This window comes from Culex quinquefasciatus, chromosome 3 (assembly GCF_015732765.1).
Source record: "Culex quinquefasciatus strain JHB chromosome 3, VPISU_Cqui_1.0_pri_paternal, whole genome shotgun sequence".
In the NCBI taxonomy this organism is placed as follows: domain Eukaryota; kingdom Metazoa; phylum Arthropoda; class Insecta; order Diptera; family Culicidae; genus Culex; species Culex quinquefasciatus.
Window position 1 is genome coordinate 33,677,561 of NC_051863.1, and position 23,553 is coordinate 33,701,113.

Below are 23,553 nucleotides of genomic sequence, written 5' to 3' on the forward strand. Positions count from 1 at the left end.
ATGACAGGTAATTTTATCGTTAATTTGAGAGGTGAATAATGAAAAATCGTTAAGAGCCAGAATTTTATCTTTTCAATGAAAAAAAGTGTAAGAAAATGTTTTAAGCACTCGCAAAAGTAAATTGCAATCATTATTTTCAAAAAATATAGATTCACGAAAATTCAAATTAACTTTGAATATACCCGAACATGCTCAAATGATTCTAAACGCAGAAAAATAAATAAATTTTCATATTTTTTTGATTTTTGAAAAAAAAAAGTTTTGTTTCTGATTTTTCGAGAGAGGGTTGGTCGCAAAAGCTTTGTAACATATTTTCAACAGCCTTCTTCCTCCGATTTCAACATTTTGTTGGTAGTCAGATTCGTTATCCAACTGTCATGAGTTCGAATCTCGAGGGAAGGTTTCTAAGTGCAAAGTAATTTTGAGGGTTAGTTCATAATAGGGTTATTATGACTTTTATATTATTATAGATTTCTTTATATATGTAAAATTTTAGTGTTTTATAAATATTTCCAGAAATGTTTTTAGTTTCACTCACATTGAAACGTGTGAAATTGTTTTTATTATTATGATTTGTGAACAAAATATTTGTGTGTGTGGATCAAAACATTGATAAATCATTTGTTTTTAATAAAAAATATAGAATATTAGCATAAAAAAGTTTAAAATAAAACCTAATTTTGAAAAGTATAGAATCATTTTACAAGTGATCAACGAGCCATTTTACATGATCATTCAAAATGGGCCCGCGGGCCATACTTTGGTCACCCCTGATAGATTTAGTTTTTTGCTGAGAGTGAAGTTTAAAATTAGGGAAAGCCATTACAATAAACATTTAATTTTCGGGATTTTTTTTTTGAAAACTCAGCAATTTATAAATTGTTGAATTCAATAATAAAAATATTAGTCCATCTCAAATATTTAGGATTTCACAATTTCGAAAATAAGGTAATTCTTAAACCAAAAACAATAAAAAGTCCAAATTTTCAAAAATATTTTTTTTAATTTAGAGGATTTAAAAAATTAAAAATTGAGCATTTCTAAATTCAGTAATTTAAGAATTTCTAAATTCAAATATTCCAAAATACAAAGTAAAAACACTTTGAAATAAAGAAAATTAAATCTAAAATTATTTAAATTGTGAAATTTTTAAAGTTAAAATTAGGCCGCTGCGAATATTTTTTAAATTTATATCTCTCGATTCCGACCGGAAAAAGCAAATGAAAAATATATACAAAAAATATAAGACATGATTTTATAATTTTAAATATAAGACATGATTTTATAATTTTAAATGTGTTTTAAAATGCATTTTGTACCAGTTGTTTTGCATCCTAAGTTTTCAAAATAACCGGCTAGTGACGAAATCTTTTTGTCTGAACTGTACATCGAATTTATTGTATTATTGACGTTTGCAATTGCCTTAACAATCATGCCTTCGGACACCTACTTTCGAGTAAGAATCTCGCATTCGAGAACGCCAAGGCAATGCTGTAGAGCGAATAATTTAGATTTAGAATAAATTCAAGAATTTAAAAAAATCAATAAAATTTTAAAAATACTAGAAAAAATATTTTGAGAATTTTTAGTTTTGATTTAATAAATATTTATTAAAAATAAGTTATATTTTGAAAAATGTAGAAAACAAACCTTTTGGAAATATACTGAAGGTCCCCAAAGGAAGTCTCGATAATCTAACATTTCGATTATCGATTTTAGATAATCGATTCATGAAAAAATAAAAAAATGGTATTTTTATTTACTTGATGTTAAATCAAATTTGGCTTCTGCCACTTCATTTCAGTCAAATTCAATATTTCATCACCGCCATTCCCTAGTAACATTTTTAAACTTACAGGTTTTATCATGGTTCTGAAAACCCTCATACGGCCTAAAAAGGCTTTTATGGCCTAATTAAAACCTAAAATGTTACAAGGGTTATGACCGCTTTCTTAAAATCACTTTAGAAAAGTTTAAATGCCATTTTTTCTGTATGATGCCGTACAAGCTCGAAAAAAAAAACAATTTTTTTCGTGATTCGATTATTCGAAGTCAAATTTTTGCAAGGTCCGCGGGCAATCGAGGCTGGGCTGAACTTTATTTGACCTAGGCGTTCCTTTAGACACTTGTCCTTCTTTCTTCTTTGAAAGATAGCCCAACGTCTCAGTGTAGGATAAATTTAGCACCAAAGTAAATTGTAAACGTAAACGAGGCGAATAAAATGTCACTGGAAAAAAAAATGTTCAAATATGCAGCTCATTTGTTAAATATTGGGTCTTTATTTCGCAAAGTTTTTGCCCGGCAATGGAAGCAAAAATTACATAGTTTGATCAATGTATTCTAGATTCTCTATCTAACAATCTACTTCTGGGAGTATGAAAGAAAACTCAAATCATCGATTTGAGGTTTTTTTTTTTCGATAGCACATTATAAAAAATATGGAAAAAATTTCGGGGGGGGGCTGCAGCCCGGTAGCCCCCCCCCCTGGCTACGGGCCTGTATATATCCTTCACAACTCAAACCTTCTCCAAAGCTCACAATTTCTTACTATCGCTGGAAAATACAACCGTGATATCCTTGAAGAAAAGAAAATCTTCAAAGTGGGAAATCATGTTCCTTCCCAGCAGGCCAGAAGTGTCGAAAGCGACCGCTAAGAAGGCCCCGGCCATAGCTCGTAATCTTCTATAGTACCTATCGTCGGACCTCAGCGGCGCGTCGATAGCGATACACGCACACACCCACCGAATCATCGTATTTCATTATTGACCGTATCGTATCAAGAAAGAGAGAGAGAGAAAAAAAAGAGCCGGTCATTCAATCGCTCTCCCACAGGATCAAAAGCGATAGAGAATGAGAGAAAGATAGAAAAATAAAAATACAAGGAAGGAAAGGATGATAATTGAACAAATAATGTGCTGCCGACACACACACACACAGGCTCTAGCTTCATCGTTTTTCATTGATTCGGATGGACGGGACCCATTGCTTTCCAATCATATCCCACTGATTGCCGGGCTCGGGATCATCGAGTTGAAGAAAACGGGAAGGAATTCCCATGGGGCTACGGGTGGGAGAAATCTCCGTGAGGGCCCACGCAGAGTGACTTTGAAGAAAAGGGTAACAAACCGTATTAAATTAAGAAATAAATAAAATGATTATCTAGGCGAGTGCGTGTGTGGGCAAAGTTCGTGAGCTGGTAGTGCGTTGACATTGGGGTGGTGCTTTGAAAATTATCCCAAAATGTTGTTTAAGATTGATATTTTTCGTAAAATTTAAAAAATCTTATAATAATGATTATTTATTTGTTTTTTAATTAAAATAAAACAAGTTTCAAGAGTTTTCGAGGTATCACTGAATGAAGCGGATGGGCGAATTGTAAGCGTTGGAAAAATATATCCATATCTCAGCAATCTATTCAACAACAAAAAAAAAACTTTTAAAGAATATTTTGATTAGGACACGGGCCGATTTTTTATTAATTTTTACTTTTTATGCAATATTTAATATTTCCTTCGTTTCTTTAATACATCTTTCAATCATATAAAAATTGAAATATATAAAGCTTAGCTATTCGAGTTTTTTTTTCTGATCCGGAGCATTCCGTACGGTATGTCCACGCATCCTTCCTCCCCTGTAAATTCTGTAGAATGTGATCCGTTCACAGAATCCTCTCTGTGGTTAATGCAACGCAGTAGGCCTGGCCGATTTGACGAATGTTGTACAGCTCGGGGATGCTCGAAAATACGATGCAATTATTATTATTAACAAGAAAGAACATGGGGCTTAATCTGACAATATGTTCTTAAAAATTGAAAGAAAAAGTAAAAATGATCACTTTCTCCAAGTTCTCTCAATAATTTAAAATTTCATCAATGTTTAGCCCTAATGAAGTGTTATAATAGAATGTATGGTATACAGTATGTTTTTAATGACAAAAATTTTTCTCGTTCTTAAAAAAATATTTTCAGTATTTCAAAACTGACATTTCAAGAGGGCCAAATCATACATATAAGCTCTTTGAAATGAGTGTCGTTATTTTAAAATCAATTCTTTTTACAAAAAAAATGAGAAATTTTCAAAGAATTTATGTTTTAAAATTGGATATTGAATCTACAGTTAAGATATCGTCAATTTAAAAATTAGACTATTTGGGTAGCACTTAGAAATATGTACTTTTCACAATTTCCATTCTGAGAAGTTCTCTACGAAATCGCTCTTTTTTAATTTTATATTCTTTTATCCGTCCGAAACTAATTAGGTGCCTTCGGTATGCCCCAACAAGCCATTTTGTATCATTAGTTTGTCCATATAATTTTCCAAGCAAATTTGGCAGCTGTCCACACAAAAATGATTCATGGAAATTCAAAAATCTGTATCTTTTGAAGAAATATTTTGATCGAATTGGTGTCTTCAGCAAAATTGTAGGTGTAGATAAGGAATACACTTAAAAAAATCATACACGGTAAAAAAATATGTGATTTTTAATTTTACTTTTTATAACTAAAACTTGATTTTCAAAAAAACAAGTTTTTTTTTTATTTTTTTGTTTTCTGATATGTTTTAGGAGACATCAAATTTGTGCATTTATGCTGAGCAGTTCTCTAGGATTTCGGTCATTCGATTTTTTTTTGTATTTTTTAATCCGACTGAAACTTTTTTGGTGCCTTCGGTATGCCCAAAGAAGCCATTTTGCATCATTAGTTTGTCCATATAATTTTCCATACAAATTCGGCAGCTGTCCATACAAAAATGATGTATGAAAATTCAAAAATCTGTATCTTTTGAAGGAATTTTTGATCGATTTGGTGTCTTCGGCAAAGTTGTAGGTATGGATACGGACTACACTGGAAAAAATAATACACGGTAAAAAAATTTGGTGATTTTTTATTTAACTTTTATCACTAAAACTTGATTTACAAAAACACTATTTTTAATTTTTTTATTTTTTGATATGTTTTAGAAGGCATAAAATGCCAACTTTTCAGAAATTTCCAGGTTGTGCAAAAATCACTGACCGAGTTATGAATTTTTAATCAATACTGATTTTTCAAAAATCGAAATTTTGGTCGTAAAATTTTTCAACTTCATTTTTCGATGTAAAATCAAATTTGCAATCAAAAAGTACTTTACTGAAATTTTGATAAAGTGCACCGTTTTCAAGTTATAGCCATATTTAAGTGACTTTTTTGAAAATAGTCGCAGTTTTTCATTTTTTTAAATTAGTGCACATGTTTGCCCAGTTTTGAAAAAAATATTTTTGAAAAGCTGAGAAAATTCTCTATATTTTGCTTATTTGGACTTTGTTGATACGACCTTTAGTTGCTGAGATATTGCAATGCAAAGGTTTAAAAACAGGAAAATTGATGTTTTCTAAGTTTCACCCAAACAACCCACCATTTTCTATCGTCAATATCTCAGCAACTAATGGTCCGATTTTCAATGTTAAAATATGAAACATTTGTGAAATTTTCCGATCTCTTCGAAAAAATATTTTGGAATTTTCAAATCAAGACTAACATTTCACAAAGGCCAAACATTCAATATTACGCCCTTTTAAAATGTTTGTCTTGATTTGAAAATTCCAAAAATATTTTTTTCGAAAAGATCGGAAAATTTCACAATTGTTTCATATATTAACATTGAAAATCGGACCATTAGTTGCTGAGATATTGACGATAGAAAATGGTGGGTTGTTTGGGTGAGACTTAGAAAACATCAATTTTCCTGTTTTTAAACCTTTGCATTGCAATATCTCAGCAACTAAAGGTCGTATCAACATAGTCCGAATAAGCAAAATATAGAGAATTTTCTCAGCTTTTCAAAAATATTTTTTCAAAACTGGGCAAACATGTGCACTAATTTAAAAATGAAAACTGCGACTATTTTCAAAAAGTCACTTAAATATGGCTATAACTTGAAAACGGTGCACTTTATCAAAATTTCAGTACAGTACTTTTTGATTGCAAATTTGATTTTACATCGAAAATGAAGTTGAAAATTTTACGACCAAAATTTCGATTTTTGAAAAATCAGTATTGATTAAAAATTCATAACTCGGTCAGTGATTTTTGCACAACCTGAAATTTCTGAAAAGTTGGCATTTTATGTCTTCTAAAACATATCAAAAAATAAAAAAATTAAAAATAGTGTTTTTTGTAAATCAAGTTTTAGTGATAAAGTTAAATAAAAAATCACCAAATTTTTTTACCGTGTTTTATTTTTCCAGTGTAGTCCGTATCCATACCTACAACTTTGCCGAAGACACCAAATCGATCAAAAATTCCTTCAAAAGATACAGATTTTGAATTTTCATACATCATTTTTGTATGGACAGCTGCCGAATTTGTATGGAAAATTATATGGACAAACTAATGATGCAAAATGGCTTCTTTGGGCATACCGAAGGCACCAAAAAAGTTTCAGTCGGATTAAAAAATACAAAAATTAAAATTGAAGAAAAAAGACCGATTTCGTAGAGAATTGCTCTGCTATTTTTTCAGAAATTTCTAGAACGGGCCAGACATCTTTGACCGAATTTTGAATTTTTGAATCAATACTGATTTGAAAAAAAATTGAAACATCGGTTGCAAAAAATTTTCAACTTAATTTTCCGATGTAAAATAAAATTTGCAATCAAAAAGTACTTTAGTTAATTTTTATAAAGTGCACCGTTTTCAAGTTAAAGCCAAAAGTTACCTCTATTTAAAAATATTCGCAGCTATTCATTTTATTAAATAAGTGCCCATGTTTGCCCACTTAAAAAAATATTTTTGAAATGCTGAGAAAATTCCCTACATTTTGCTTCTTTGAACTTTGTTGATACGACCCTTGGTTGCTGAGATATTGCCATGCAAAGGTTAAAAAACAGGAAAATTTATGTTTTCTAAGTCTCACCCAAACAACCCACCATTTTCTAACGTTGATATCTCAGCAACTAATTTTCCGATTTTCAATGATAAAATATGAAACATTCGAGAAATTGTCCGATCTTTTCGAAAACAATATTTATTTTCTTGAATCAAGACTAACATTTGAAAAGGTCCAAACATTCAACATAACGTCCTTTTGAAAAGTTGGTCATGATTTAAAAAAAATCTAAATATTGTTTTCGGAAAGTGTTGGAAAATGCTGGCGACCGGTGGTTCGATTTCTTGAAAAATAATTTTGTCAAAAAACTACGGAATGTTTTTGTTGCATATTTGTATAATTTAAAATGTCAATTTGCTCGATACATTATACCAGAATATAGCTCAAAATTTGGCATTTAGGGTCACCAAATCATATCAAAAATGAAAAAGGGCAAGGGCAGGGTTTCTGGAAAGCGAATTTTGAAAAAAAATAAAATTTTAAAAAAAAATTGCGAATTTTTTTCCCTGTACCCCTTTTTTATTCAGTCCTAACTTCCTAAATTAATAAAAACCTTTTTAGGACTTTGTGGTCGAATTCAGGATTAGAAAATTGAAACATTTTATGTTTTAAGTTAAGTTAATTTATTTTTGTCAATTTCAGTGCCTCTGCGTTATTGTGAACATCTTTTTAAAAGTGTGTAAAAAATCAAGCACAAAAAAGAAAATGTGAAGTAAGCCTTATTTTTACAAATTTTTATACAAAATTATAGAGGTTTATAAATCTATTATTAATTTATTTTGAATTTCCAATGGCATCCAATGACCAATCGTTTCCGCGCATCAAATTTAATCAGCTCTCGGTGCAAATTTGACACGAGGGTCATACTTTGACAACCAATAAAGTGAAATCCATTTACTTTTTTATGTATATAGTTCAGTCACGATAATTCGAAGTCTTTGGAAAAAAATCACTTATTCGGATATTCGAGCAAGAAAAAATAAAATTTCACTGTCTTTTTTTAGAATGTTGAGCTCAATGATTTCAAAAATGCTGCAAATAGATTTGGAAATTTCAAACCCAGGATTGATGCAGGATATCGGACAAAAAGCGGTGATGAAATATTAAGAAAATGCGTTTGGTAATGTAGCGAGCAAAGCAACAACTCAAACTTGACTTAAATTTGGCCACGGAACTCGAATTTTATGTTTAAAGAAAACAAAAAAAAAATCGGAAAAAAAATTCCTTGGACACTTTCGGATAATCGAGTTTGGACTGTGCCACGAAATTTCCTTCAAAAAATACCAAAAAAACGAAAACAGTGCCGACTAATTCAGTTAATTTCCTAAATCTACAAGAATACCAATCAAAAATGTTCATCCTAGTTTAAGCCTCAGCTGCCCTCCGCAGTTTACTTTTAAAAACTTCAGCGAACCACTCTACCCATCTCAACCAAGAAAAAAAAAAACAACCTAAAATCCCCAATCAATGCCCCGTCCCGTGAAATGAAATCAATCACGATGACTCACCCTGAGTTGAGACTCTTTCGCGTCTCCTTGCCCCGGTCCAGCAGCAACGAGTTGGTGATCAGCTCCGCTGGAGGTTGCTGCTGCTGTTGCTTCCCGTAGCTGGGATCACTTCCGCTGTTTTTGAGGTTATTACTTTGCACCAGCTTGCTCTTGACATCCGCGTCCACGTTGCCGTTCAGCTGGTTGAGCTTTTGCTGTTGCCGCAGCAGCTGCTGCTGGGACTGGGGGTGGTTTTGATTCTGGAGTTGTTGTTGAAGCTGCTGCTGTGGCTGATTCGTGGGAGGACTGCCGTTTGGCTGCGGGTTGTTATTGTTGTTGTTGTTCTGCTGCTGCTGCTGTTGCTGTTGCTGCGTTGTCTGGCCGTCCTTTTTCTGCTCGGACCGCTGCAGGATGAATTGGACATCGCTCGAGTACTCACCCCACTTCATCAGAATCTTGAGCGGGTTCTCGTGGGGTGCCAGCAGCCGCTCGTTGTTGCGCCACCGTTCGATGAGGGTGAAGCGGCCCGTTTTGCCGGTGGCATGGGCTAGCGCAAATACCACGTCCTAGATTCCGCAGCAGGAAACCCCCGGTGGGCGGATGTCGTCGGGCGGTGGCGGACGTGGTGAAAGGAAGCAGATTCCGGTGCCAAAGGAAAAGGAAAAAAATAAATGGAAGGAAAAAGTGAGCATTATCAGTCGGTGAAATGGAAAGATGATTTATGACCCTCGTCACCGCTGCCGGGGGAGGCAGCGGGTTTGTCGGTGCGAACAGGTACTCGAAGGTGCACAGTGGGAATTTTCTAAGATATGCAATCCCTGAATATTTTTAAAGCATCTAGTTGCATAATTGAGTAGTAAGAAATTAATCTTGTTTCAATTTAATCCAGACACAAAAATGTTAGAATAACATTTTAAACTTCCACAAGTAAAATGAAAAAAAAAAATCAAATTATTCGCTCTACAGCATTGTCTTGGCGTTCTCGATTGCGAGATTCCTACTCGAAACTAAGTGTCCAATTGCAAACCTCTTTTTACACCTTAGCTTCCATCCACCCCGGGAACTGACGACCTTTGGATTGTGAGTCCAATTACCTACCAACGGCTCCACAGAGGCAGGACCCAGAGAGACGACTCCTACACCTGGATTGAGCTATCGACCTAACCTGTAGGTCAGACCGGGGCCAACATTTACTTTCCGTCCGACGGAAGGCGTGGTCAGACAAATCTCGTATCGAAAAATGCCACCGGGACCGTCTGGGATCAAACCCAAGCCGACCGGGTGAGAGGCAACCACGCTTACCCCTACACCACGGTCCCGGTAAAAACGAAAACAATCTTTTCTACTCAAGCTCAAGCTGAAACTCTACACAGCAAACCATACGAATGTAATATCGCATGATGTAAATTTGCAACAAATCATACGTAAAAACATGATTTTACGTGTGATTCAGCCGAATACGTACACAGCAAATAAAGTAGTAATACAGCTGAGTGTAAAAACTTGGGCCTATAAAAAATTGCATTATTTCATGAAATTATATGTTATATTACACCCTGAAATATGTAGCCCATCGGTATGGGAGACCATCTTGTCCGAAATGTCAAGCTCATATATGCGTTTATCCATTGAATGCTTTAAAACGAAAATTCAACGTGTGATATAAAGTGTCATTTCGCATCAAGGTGACGTGCAAGCTCTGCGATTTTTGCATAGAAGTTTACAAAAAGTGCTAGAACTTAAGCAATTCTCTGACCAGAAATTATCCGAACACTTTTCTGGTATTTTAAAAAAATATCGTAATGCAGACAGATTTTATTTCAGAAAATGGACAATATTACCTCAAACATTGTGTAAATAAACGTCTTTTAAATATGTAATTGCACTACTTCCACAATTATTGCAATAATACTACATTGAAATGCCTCAACATTCCAAAATTAAACTTTTTTATTGTGCATTCTAACTCATGAAAAATCACAAATAATTTTTTGAAGCCAACTTCATTCCATAGAAAACATTGGATATAAGAAATGTTCTACTTTCATAATCTTCACATTAAATACAAACTTTGGCACAGAAATCATACCTCTCAATACTTAACAATCTAATAGTTCAGGGTGACCACTCAAATCCCATTTTCAAATTTCCGACTTTTTCCCGCCATTTCCAGAAACTCAAATAATATGTATTTCTTATCTAAAGAATTGTTTTAAACAACTCTTTATAATAGTGTCAATGTGAACCCAAAATAACAAAAAGTACAATTATTTAAAATAATCTAACTATTGAAAACTTTCATAAAAAAAAAATACTTCAAAAATTTAAGCACTCATTATTTTGATTGAAAGTTAAACGAGAGTAGAAACATAAACAATAAGTCCTTAAAAAATAACTGAAAGCTTACCAATACATAAAATATCAATGTTTTTATAATTGGTAAACATATAGTTTATGAAACTTCGTTTCAACTGAAAATGGCAAGTAGAATTTAAAATCTGAAGTTTTTTTAAAAGGTCCAATAAACCAAATTTCCAGTTTTTGATTATTGGGTGTTTTTAGAACCGCCCTGAGTCAGGGGTATTGAAAAACACCCAAAAAGCAAAAACTGAAAATTTGGTTTATTGGTCCTTTTCAAAAAAAACTCCAGAAATGTTATTTTTAATTTTATTTTATTTTAAATCAAAGAGCTTAAATCACGACTTCTGTTAGTATTCTTTAATAGAATTTAGAAAAAAAAACATAGACAAATTTGTTTGAAAAATGTTTTTGCCTGGTTCTCATTTTAATATTTTTATTTTTGATATAAATTTTTTGAATCAATGATGATTTATCTGGTTGTAAGTGTTTAACTCAAATTTAACTGCTTAAATTTTTTTTTTCATTGAAAAATTCTTTGTTTTACCGCTAATTTTAAGCAAAATGTTCTAAAAGATAAATTATTTAAACATGTTTGAAATAAAGTCGGTCTGATGTTTGTGACAGCCCATATTATGGTACAGGAGTAGTGGGGAAAGGAGGGCTTAAATCCAGAAATTCTCTGGACGTAATATTTGAACAAACCCTAACTCATAATTCAATGGATATTTTTTGAAAATTCAATACTTTTTTCATGTTTTCCAAACGTAAAAAAATGTTTGGCATTTTTTTCAGTTAGAAAGAATAACAATCGGATTTTGGTTTTAATGTCAATCAATGTGACAAAATTTAACAGAACCATAACTTAAGGGGTTTCATACATGTAAATCGTCAAAAATGTCAGCGGTTGGTATGAGCACACATTCAAACTTTTATTTAAATCTTTTTGCATCGGGACTGGCAACACCAGCCAGCAACAGTCAACTGTTCGGAGCTCCTCAAACTTTTCGAATTTTTCGCCGTAATTAACCGTGTTTACCCGCGAGTTTGCTGCTCCAGCATGCCAAGGGCCGGCCGTGGCCGTGGCAGTTCGAGTGCGGCCTCGAAAAACCCGCGAAGTTCATCTACCGGCAGAGTGCAGAAAGGTAAACACACCAACGCCGCATCGACCGCCATCGCGCACGGGAGCGTGCCCAGTGACGTCACCGATCCATCGTTTTTACACGTGTCATACCGTCCACGTGAGTCCCCAGTACGGACGAGACAATCGACCCGGGCATCCGGAAGCACTTCCGGCCAGCAGCAGCAGCAGCAGCAGTCCACCAGCACTACGACAACAACCACTTCCAACGTTCCCACCAGCAACGAATTTGAGATGCTGAGTGGAGAAGAAAACAACACCGCCAGTGACAGCAGCAGTGCTGGCGACGACGATGACGATGATGAACTTGCGCGCAAGCAAGGAAAGCAGAAAAAGTGTAACTCTCCGAAGGAACGACGTCCACCTCCAATTTTTGTTTTGGATACGTTGGCTGACGATGTTGACGAGTTGCTTGAGGGACTCCAATATTGTCTCAAAATCAGCAAAACTTCTGTGCAAGTGATTACCCACAAGAAGCTGCATTTCGACTTGGTGGTGAAGAAGTTGAAGTTGCGAAACTTCAAATTCTTCACATTTGATCCTGCAGAGAAGGTCCCAGTGAAGATCGTCCTTCAGGGATATCCGGACCGCCCAATCTCCGACCTGGAAGAACACCTGACGGGCGTCAAGGTAAAGCCTCGAGAGATAAAGGTGCTCTCAAAATCAACTACGGTGACAGGTACGTACACCTTGTACCTCCTGTACTTCGATCGCGGGTCCGTCAAAATCCAGGACCTACGGCGGATCAAAGCACTGGACGGCTTCTTTGTTACGTGGCGATTCTATACGAAGAATCCGGCCGACGCAGCTCAATGCCACCGCTGTCAGAAATTCGGACACGGTTCCAGAAATTGCAATCTTCCACCCCGGTGCGTAAAGTGCGGTGAGACCCACTTCACCGAAAGGTGCAATCTTCCGCGGAAAGACTAGCTGGGGGAAAACGCCCAGCAGCACAAAGCGCGCGTCAAGTGTGCGAACTGTGGTGGAAACCACACTGCGAATTTCCGTGGCTGTGACGCGCGGAAAAAGTACATCGAGGAGCAGGACAAGAAGAAGAAAGCGCCAGCGTCCCGCCAACCTCCAAAGACATCGAGCTCGAACGCTGCAGCAGCTGGCGGCGGAGCGGTTCCATCGACCAACCCAGCGTTCCCTCCCGGTTGGGGAGGTTCGTACGCTAGAGTAGCCGCTTCTGGGAGCGGTACTTCACCGGGAAAAGCAGACGTCACCGGAGATGACCTCTTCACGCTTCCCGAGTTTTTCGCTCTTGCTGGAGAGATGCTCACGCGCTTCCGTGCCTGCCGGAACAAGGCAGAACAATTCCAAGCTCTCAGTGAGCTGATGATGAAGTACATCTACAACGTATAAGCTGCCTTGTGCAGCGAAGTTTTTCGACGTCAATGGACAAAACATACTGTGATATAGTTTTAAGCTTTTCTATTTCTATCCTTTTCCTTAGTAAATCTAGAAGGTTTTTTTTTTTAATTTTTCCTTCTCTTGCCAAATCCATTGTTAGAATATCCAATTACATCAAAATGAATTATAGTTCAAATCATAGTTGAAAGGAACTCCAAAACTCTATTAGGTTATAAGAATTACGAAATTGTGAATTGATTATTTACTAATAAAAACTAATTGAAAATTGAAATTGAAAATTAAATCTTTTTGCTGGGCATTAAAAAATTCATTTTCATCTATTAACAAAATAAATATGAAGACCTTTAGATGTACCATTGCCGAGATATAGCTATTTTAAGTCAGCAGTTTCAAAAAACGGGTGCCACGATATCTCAACACTGCTTTTACCAAATCGGCTCAAAATTTTGGTGAAGACTTGTTAAACCGGTCCTGTGTGCATGACGAAGGTCGATTTTCAAAAACTTAATTTAAAAAAAAGATATTTTTTTTTATGTTTTTCAAATAAAAAATCGTCAGTTTTTGTTTTTTTGTATTTTTTAAAAAGCAAAATTTTAAAATCGGACTTCGTCATGCACACGGGATATGTCTTGGGAGTCTTCACCTCAAATTTCAGCCAATTCGGTCAATCCCATCTCGAGATATCGTGGCACCCGTAAATCAACTCGGTTTTTAGATTATAACGTTTACAAAGTTTGACAGTTCGCTTTGCGCATTGCAAATTTGCGAACTTAAATCGTCTCTTACTCAGTTCAGTCACGAAGTATCATCATGAAACTTTCAGGAGTGATTGAAAATCGCCTTTTTAGTGAATTTAGTGAATTTTCTGTAAAATGAAATTTTGTGATTTTCTACATGTATGTAACCCCTTAAAGCTGGCCACAATCTTTAAAATTGGGCTCTATTTTTAATTTAGGTTTCGTTAAAAATATTGTTGTTTTTAAATTAGTTCGATAAACAAACATTTATAAAAAAATCTTTTAATTCACAAAAATCTGTGTCAAATGCATTAAATATTTAATAAGGTTTTAATGTCCTAAAAAGCCTTTTCAATCTCAAATGGATTGAAATAATGAAGGGAACTTTAAATTAAAGCTAAATTACCAAAGAAGGATTGAGTGAATTAAAGTTGAAACTAAATAGTGCAAAATTATTCAAGATTTAGAAAATAATTTTCAAGCATGTACTCTTTAACAACACATCACAAATTTCCACCTTTTTCTGATTTTTGATGGATTTTGGTGAAATCTCGACTTATTTCCGACTTTCCCGATTTCCCGACTTGAGTGGCACGCCCTGCTAACAATATGTGATTTCCGAGTGATTTATGCTTTCAAGTAACTGTTTTCCAACATTCACAGTAAAAATAAAACATGGTAAAATTACATCCAAAAGGGGTACATCTTTTATGTCAGAAAAAATCTTTAATTTTACCTCTAATAATGTGTAAATTTACATCTGACAGACGCTAGGAAAAAATATCCGTAATCCTAAAAAAATATCAAACCGGCGATAGTTATATCAAGCTTGCTAAGTCCACGCCCCAACCCACAGTTTTCACAGCGGCGAGTTGGCCGTGTGGGTTGGGGCGTGGACTTAGTTAGCCGGTTTGATATTTTTTTAGGATTACGGATTGACTTAAAATTAAAAAAAAAATGAATTTTGACCAGAGTCCGTTTTTTTTCATAAAATCGACCACTCAGGTTGATCCGTAAAACTTTCTGGCATTTTTTCTTGTTAAAATAACTTAGTGAGTTGTGTTCAAAAGGATTGATGTAATTTATACAAGTTTCTATGAATTTGCACGTGATAATTTATGCAATTGTGGTCAAAAAAGGATGTATATTTTTTAGACACAATTTAGAGACGAGTCACTAAAACTATACTTTGATGTTGAAAAATAATACCATCCTCTAAGACCTTGAAAATTCCTAAAATTTCCCACTGTGTCACCCGAAGGGCAAAGGGCATAGACCGTACTTCCGCACAAAGTACGATTCACCTTTTCGCGGAACGGAAAGACATTGAGAGCGATAATAGCTACCTGACAAGTGGTGACTTCCGTCACTCCGCAAACAATACGCTGTATTCCTTCGACCCATACTTTCAATTCCATCGTCGCCGACCCCTCCGTCACGTGGGGACCACGTGGGTATCTGGCTGGGCGCTACGTGGGCCAGTTCCGTGGGAAGGTGCCCCACGTCCTTGCTCCCACTTTTGCTTCTCGCTTTCTTCCGCTGCACTCGGGAGATTCTGGTTCTGGGAAAATACCTGAGCTGGCACTAATATTGCCGGTATTTCCAGGCTTTCTTCCCATTCACTGCACTACCGTTGACGTTGTCATAATACTCACTGGCACACGGACACACACCCATTGGGGGACAGGCGCACACACACACACACACACTCAACACACTAGCGCCAGCTATGGATCACTTCTTGGGCATCATCATGCCCGGCCACCGCAAACGGGATTCTTCCACTTCCCAGCTCTTATTGAACAGCACTTTTCCCCTTGTTGAGAAATACCTGTGGAAGAAAGCGAAGGTAATCAGTTATTCTCTGCGTTATAGATATGTATAGGGCAGTAAGTGATATTCCAAGTTACAACAAGGTGGCTTTCTGGTTGGAGTCTTCAGGAGGACGTTCAGAATTGAGAAGGGTTTTGTAGACTGTTGCACTCAGTTGCTTGAAATTGGTCGATTGAAATTTTATCAAAAAAGCGAAGCATATTTTCACAATTTTTCATGCCACTGAGCGTACCAAAACCCCTCAACGCCACTTGGGGCACCTCTTCTCCGGGTTTGTCAAGTGGTTCTGTCTGAGGAAAAGATGAGCCTTCTCTGCGTTGGACCTCTCGATTGGTTGGCTGGTCGTCAAGATTACACCTGAAGGCCCTCCAGTGATTTCAACTTACAGGTAATCGGATAATTTTCTCTCAAAGCAACTTTTTCAACTAGCTCGAAGGTGAAGTATAAATGTCGGATAAATTCCAGTCACAGAATACATAATGTAACCAAGTAGTACCGCGCACACTTCAGAGAGTCACGAACCACGCCGAGGGAGGGGAGTAAAACTCGCGGGAAAACGCAGCGAAAAAAAACATAATTAGTTTAATTGTTACAGTCAGCGGAAAATTCATCTTGAGCAGAAAGAAAGAAAAAAGAAAGCGGAAAACCCGAGTCAAGCTGAACACAAAAAAGAGGGAAAAACCAAGCGGGGAAAAACCCCATTGTTCCTATTGTGTGTCACGAAGAAGTTTCCCTGGAATTGCTTGTCAGCTGCACACGCAAAAAGGAGACACGAGCGAGCGCGCTGGGGCAGGACAAGAAATACGAGTCCCCCGACTGTGGTGGAGGTTGATATCCTCGAGGGGACTTTCGGGAGACGGAATTCAATTGGAATATGGTCGCGTCGGCAGATGCTGCACAAGTCCGAGGGAGACAAATTAGAGTGCGCTGTTTTGGTGGGGGATGCTTTACTTAATCTAAAGAGCTTTTTTATTTGCTTAGTAGAAGAGGATCCTTTTGGAGTTTTGAAATTAATCTAGTTTTTGATGAACAACGATCAAAGACTCATATTTGCGGTTGCTACATTGATAATTGCAATGCATAACTGGTTCTAGAATTTTGCAAATCACTTACTAATCCAAAATCCAATCGACGCTGTTGTGCTACTTTGTCCCGCATCGATTTTTGACGTTCGGAGAACGCGTTTTACTGTTTAACGACGAATAAACATAAAACTGAGCATGCAATGTAAACAATAACAAATACATTTTGCTTGGTTGACCATTCTGTTCATTTTTCCGAAGTTTCTGACGTGAAATGCCTTTCGCCAGGTGTCGTACTTAAATCAATTTGGTTGTGTCAAGATAGCTCAACAAGATTGAAACTTCTTTCATATGAAAAGTGACAAAAATGCACAGAGTTTTTTGGTTTTTATTGAATATTTCAGGATTAAAATCGAATTTTGGGGATTTGTGAAGGTTACAAGGTGAGGCATTGAAAGCTGCGCAAACTAGCGTTCTTAACTCTTTTTGGACGACAATGCACCTGCGGCAAGATAGCACGACGATATCATCTTATTGAGCCATTTGAAATGTATTCGTGATTTCAAAAATCTGAAAACATTTTTTTAGTTAAAGAAATTTTACACAGTTTTCCATAAACCACGTGGACACTTTTTTAAATATCAGAATCCCCCACTCTCCCTTCCCCCTCGAGGACAATTTTGATACAAAACATTTTTTTGTATGGAGCGTGGACAATCGCATACCAACCTCGAAACGACGCGCCGCACTTTCGGCAAATGCGCGCTGTTAAATCCCATACTGCACGATTTGTTTTTGTTGATCTTCCTCTTCGAACTGCATGGCATTGTTGCCGGGTATGTTTTTTATTGCACCAAAAGTGGACAAAATCGCTGGCAACAGAGTCTTCAGCACATTCTGAAATGCCGCGTGGCGTGCACTTTTGAGAGAAACGGACAATATTTGATTTTTCTAACGAGTTGAATACCACCCTTAGAACAAGCTAGCCCACATCACACTAATACAACTGCAAGAGCGAAGCCGCCGCGATAAACTGCCAAACCCTTTACCAAGCGGCGTAGAAAACAAAAATCGCGAAAAAACTCTACATATTCCCAAATTTGCAGGAAATCTTCACTTTCCACATGCAAATCTACACATTGTAAAATGTTTTCACTACTTTCCACGCGATTTTTTTTTATAAAAACAACCGATTAAACAATTCAAATTTCGCGGACCGCAAACCGACAGCCCCCCCCCTCCACCTAAGGTGTCCACTTTATCAAAAATAAACAAAAAAAAATCGATTTAAAATTAAATTTTCAATTTAAAAATGTATTTTTGATTTTGTTTTTTTTTGTGTGCATGATCGATTTCGACTTTTCATATTTCTTACTAAAGAAAAGTAAAGGTTCAATTTTTACTTGGACATCACTTGCAGAGCGGCCACTCATATCCAATTTTTGTATTACAAACTTTTTCACAAACTCAAATAAATGGAATGATTTCAAATCGAATACTGTTTTGAGTAAGGCAACATCAACCAACAATTTTTTTTAAATAAATAAAAGAATGGTTAAAAGCTTCAAATGATATGACTATGAATTTTAATATTTATTTTTTTTTTGTTCAAGAAATGTTTCATTCTTTCAATTTAATTTGGATTTATTGAATTCAGGTGAAACTTCTAATTTTAAATTTAGTGGACTTTGATGTTTAATTATACACATCAATGTTGATTTTTTCAACTTGTTAGTTTTTGAACATTTTCAATTTTATTTCAAAATATCTATTTTGTCATAAGACGACAAAACAATTTTAACTTTGAAATGCAAATGACAAACTAGATGAGCAATTCTCTACGAAAAATTTAGAATTTTAATTTTTGTATTTTTTTATTCGGCTGAAACTTTTTTGGTGCCTTCGGTATGACCAAAAAATCCATTTTGCATCATTAGTTTGTCCATATAATTTTCCATACAAATTTGGCAGCTGTCCATATAAAAATGATGTATGAAAATTCAAAAATCTGTATCTTTTGAAGGATTCTTTTGATCGATTTGGTGTCTTCGGCAAAGTTGTAGGTATGGACTACACTGAAAAAAAAAATGATACACGGTAAAAATAGTTGGTGATTTCACTGAAACTTGATTTGCTAAAAAAACTATTTTTATTTTTTATATGTTCTAGGGGACATAAATTGCCAACTTTTCAGAAATTTTCAAATACTGATTTTTTTCAAAAAATCGAAATATTGGTCGCAAAAAATTTCAACTTCATTTTTCAATGAAAAATCCAATTTGCAATCAAAAAAGTACTTTGGTGCAATTTTTTATAAAGTACACCGTTTTCAAGTTAAAGCGATTTTTGGTTAACCTTTTTTTGAAAATAGTCGCGGTTTTTTTTATTTTTTTAAATCAATGCACATGCTAACTTCTGAAAAAATATTTTTAAAAAGCTTAGAAAATTCTCTGAATTTTGCTTTTTTGAACTTTGTTGATACGAACCTTAGTTGCTGAGATTTTGGTATGCAAGTGTTTAAAAACAGGAAAATTCATGTTTTCTAAGTCTCATCCAAACAACCCACCGTTTTCCAATGTCGATATCTCAGCAACTAATGGTCCGATTTTTAATGTTAAAATATGAAACATTCGTAAAATTTTCCGATCTTTTCGAAAACAACATTTAAAAAAAATGAATTAAGACTAATATTTCAAAAGGGCTAAACGATCAATATTACGTCATTTTAAAATGTTAGTCTTGGTTTAAAAAAATTAAAATATTTTTTTCGAAAAGATCGGAACATTTCACGAATGTTTCATGTTTAAACATTGTGAATCGGTCCATTAGTTGCTGAGATATCGACATTAGAAAATGGTGGGTTTTTTGGGGTGAGACTTTGCAAAAATCAATTTTCTTTTTTTAAACACTTTCATTGCAATATCTCAGCAACCAAGGGTCGTATCAACTAAGTTTAAACCAACAAAATGCAGAGAATTATTTTTTCAAAGGTGGGCAAACATGTGGACTAAGTTAAAAAAAAATGAAAAACTGCGACTATTTTCAAAAACGTTACTTCAAAATGGCTTTAACTTGAAAACTGTGCACTTTATCAAAATTTCACTGGAAACTTTTTGATTGCAAATTTGATTTACATTGAAAAATTAAGTTGAAAATTTTTTGCGATCAATAATTCGATTTTTTTAAAATCAGTATTGATTAAAAAATTCATAACTCGGTCAAAGATTTTTTGCACAACCTGGAAATTTATGAAAAGTTGGCATTTTATGTCCTCTAGAACATATCAAAAAAAAAAAAAAAAAAAAAACAAATTATGTTTTTTTTTGCAAATTAAGTTTAAGTGACAAAAAGCTAAATAAAAAACCACCAATTTTTTAACCGTATATTTTTTTGTTTTTTCAGTGTAGTCCATATCCATACCTACAACTTTGCCGAAGACACCAAATCGATCAAAAAATTCCTTCAAAAGATACAGATTTTTGTATTTTCATACATCATTTTTGTATGGACAGCTGCCAAATTTGTATGGAAAATTATATGGAGAATCTAATGATACAAAATGGCTCTTTTGGGCATACCGAAGGCACCAAAAAAGTTTCAGTCGGATTAAAAAAAAAAATCGAATGGCCGGAATCTGAGAGAACTGCTCGTATATCAAATATTTTTAATTGATTTTTGACAGACTTTCTTGTCAAATAGTTCAAATTACTATCTTTTTCTAAATTTACAGTTTTCTCATAGAAAAATTGTTGTTCACCAAAATGTTGGAAATATTTTTTTCTTATCCGAATCCGGCATATTTTTTATAAAATTGATGTTGAAGGTAAAACACACAATTTATTGAAAAATCAAATCACGATATTTGTTCATGGGTGGCAGCATGTGTTTTTTTAGCTCTGCTGCAAATTCTCTATCCGGAAACAAAAAAAAAATGCAAAAAACTTCAGAATTTTCATAAAAATAGAAGTCCAGTTACCAGAAAACAATTAGAAATGGATTTTTTGAGCTTTAAATTTTATTCAGCAAAAATCATGAAAATATTTTTTTCGAACGGGTCTGAAATATTCACGAATGTTTCATGATTTAACATTGAAAATCGGACAATAGTATACTGAGATATCGATATTAGAAAAGGGTGGGTTGTTTCGGTGAGACTTAGAAAACATCAATTTTCGTGGTTTTGAATCTTTGCATGGCAATATTTCAGCAACTAAGAGTCGTATCAACAATGTTTGATTTTTTTATGGAATTCCGTTGCACAGTAATGCAATTTTTCTTATGAATGTTAAAATTCGTTAATACTTAGATATTTTGAAAACATTTTTGCAAAACCACTGGGCAGGTGTAAAATGCATTTTTAAACACTTTTTTCATTCATTTCATTCAAATGTCAATATGGCTTGTTATATGAATTTTTATATTTTTTTCATTCCCGAACCCAATTTTTGATTTCTGGAAAATAAAATCTGCAAACTTTTCTTTTCAGTTTATGAAAATGTTACGTTTCGTTACGATGGTGATTTTGAATTCATCGCTGCATTTCATCGTGACTAAAAAGGCAGGAATAAATTTTAATTCAAATGTGGAAGGCAAGCTTGTTCTGCCAAGTACAAAGCGCCAGAAAACCATGCCCGTCGTGCCTCGCAAGGAGTTTCCATGTTTCTCATGGAGATTTTCCACGTGACTGCAGCCAAATTCTCTAAGCTTCTCATTTTAATTGCTCTTTCCCCTACTCCAAATCCTGTTGCTCGTTCAGCTTTCATCCCTCTTTTTTTTCCCTGGTGCTCGCTAGTAAGAACAGAAGTGTGAACTCATCAGGCCGAAAATCCAAACGACGGGGTAAACACTTGAGCTTTTCCTTACACACTGCCGACCGTTCCTCTTGACTCATGATCTGCTCAACATTTTTCTTGTTTTTTTTTTGTGCTCGCAAAAAGAGTTTGTCAGCAATCGCATTATTTTGTTTTTCGCAAAAAATGCTTGGATTTTTTTAGAAATATTTTTTTACCAATTAAACATATTCAATAATTAATATTTTGCAATTTTTCAAAAGTATTTTTTGTAGCTGTGCACGGTGACAGCTCTTAAACGTCTTGTTATGCACGTATCGCCATTACGGAGCTTTTCCTTGAGCGAGCTTTCTTCTCCATCAACCGTTCCAGCTATCCGCCGAGTCAGCTCGGCTTTTGGCCGAGGGAAAAGGTGGTGCGGAAAATAACGTGACACCGACCGGCGGTGGCTGGCCGACTTGTTGGGGGGCATAAATGTGTGTGAGCGCGCACACGTAGCCGCGTATATTACCATAGCATTACGGCCAGATGTAACAACACTGGGCCCTTAAACGGATTCAGAATGTTTTTGGGATTCGAAGCGCCGCGACGCAACAGTACGGTGTGCTTAACCTTTAACTATACCAAAAAAAAGTGCAATTTTTCGGCACTTGTATCGAAAAGTAACACTTTTAGAATCGGTTTTGGGCACGAATAATACGAGAATGTTAAAAGATAAGCTGTTGAGGGTTAAGCTGGTTGGAACCGTTCTTTGAAGTAACAGTCAAACTCAAACGTATAGTACGTGTAAGTACGTTCTTCTACACTTGTATACACACATGCGTACCCGTAACACGTTAGTGGTGCCAAAGAAGACGAAAACGACGAAGAAGAAGTCGCCAGCAATAAGTCTCTTTCCAATTATGTAAGTGCTCTCGTTTGTCGTCGTCGTCGCCGTTCTCTCTCTCATCTGGGCAAGCCCTCATCAAGTCCCGCTATGAGAAGAATCTTACCGATGATGGCTGGACGCCACCAAAGAGCGAACGAACGCTACCGAAGTCAACTGTTTGACTGTTGTAGATGGTGCATAATTACAACCCAACCTCTCACCAGAACACACAGCAGCAGCAGATTGTGAACCTGTGTGAGCGATCTTTGAAATGTAAATGTTTTTGGGGAGCAGTGTGGGTGGGGGGTGCACACAATTAAAAATGTATTACGGACTCTTCACTGGAGTGCCTTCTCGTCATACGAGCCGAACAAAGACGATTATTTGAGATGAATCTGTTCGTTCTCGTTGCGAGCATTGTTAAGGGTTGGGAAAATTTGATATGGAAATGTCAAACAATTCGTTTCATTCATCTTATTGTGGCAGTCATTAGGTTAAAATTGGATCTTTATTAGCTTAGAATGGAATCTGCTTTCATTTCAAACTTATTGTTATCATTTCTTAAGGAGAATCAGCATCCCAAGAATATGTGCACCCAAAGTTTAAGAACGAGGGGATAGTCCTCACGAAAAGAAACGTGAGGAAAGTGCTATTTTGCGAGAGTATAGTCCTCTCGCGTATTCATTCGTTCATTAGAACAGTTCATCCTATTGAGTGGCTTATATGGACAAATGACCGCTACTTATTCACCGAAACATGGTGGTCCACACGGCAAAGGCACGGTTCAATATGCCAAAGGTCTTGGGTTCGAGACTCGATATCGGTACTTTTTTTTTGATAGATGAACTTTTTTTGAAGATGAACCCATGAGTAAAGTACTCTCGGTAATTTCGGGATTTATCCTCTCAGTCCGCACACAGTACCATTTTACTACCAAATTGTGCTCTTTATCCTCTCGTTTGCCGATGCCCAATTCTGGGTGTATTTTGCTTTTACAACATATCTTGAGGAGATATCTATTTACAGAATCAAAAAGCACTCAAGCAACGTCAGCCAATGACCTGGCTTTGATTTGA

General features: G+C 35.5%; 1 protein-coding gene across 3 annotated transcripts in view; it reads right to left on the reverse strand.

The window, feature by feature from the left end:
* LOC6050623 (probable serine/threonine-protein kinase tsuA) overlaps positions 1 to 23,553 on the reverse strand; it is a 201,081-nt gene that overhangs the window by 128,315 nt on the left and 49,213 nt on the right. For all 3 annotated transcript variants that reach the window (XM_038265971.1, XM_038265969.1, XM_038265970.1), the window contains exons 2-3: positions 15,311 to 15,795; positions 8,376 to 8,920 (exon numbers count right to left, since the gene is read on the reverse strand). In XM_038265971.1, the coding sequence (XP_038121899.1) occupies positions 8,376 to 8,920; positions 15,311 to 15,382 (617 nt within the window). In that variant the 5' untranslated portion in view covers positions 15,383 to 15,795. The remainder of the gene's footprint in view (positions 1 to 8,375; positions 8,921 to 15,310; positions 15,796 to 23,553) is intronic.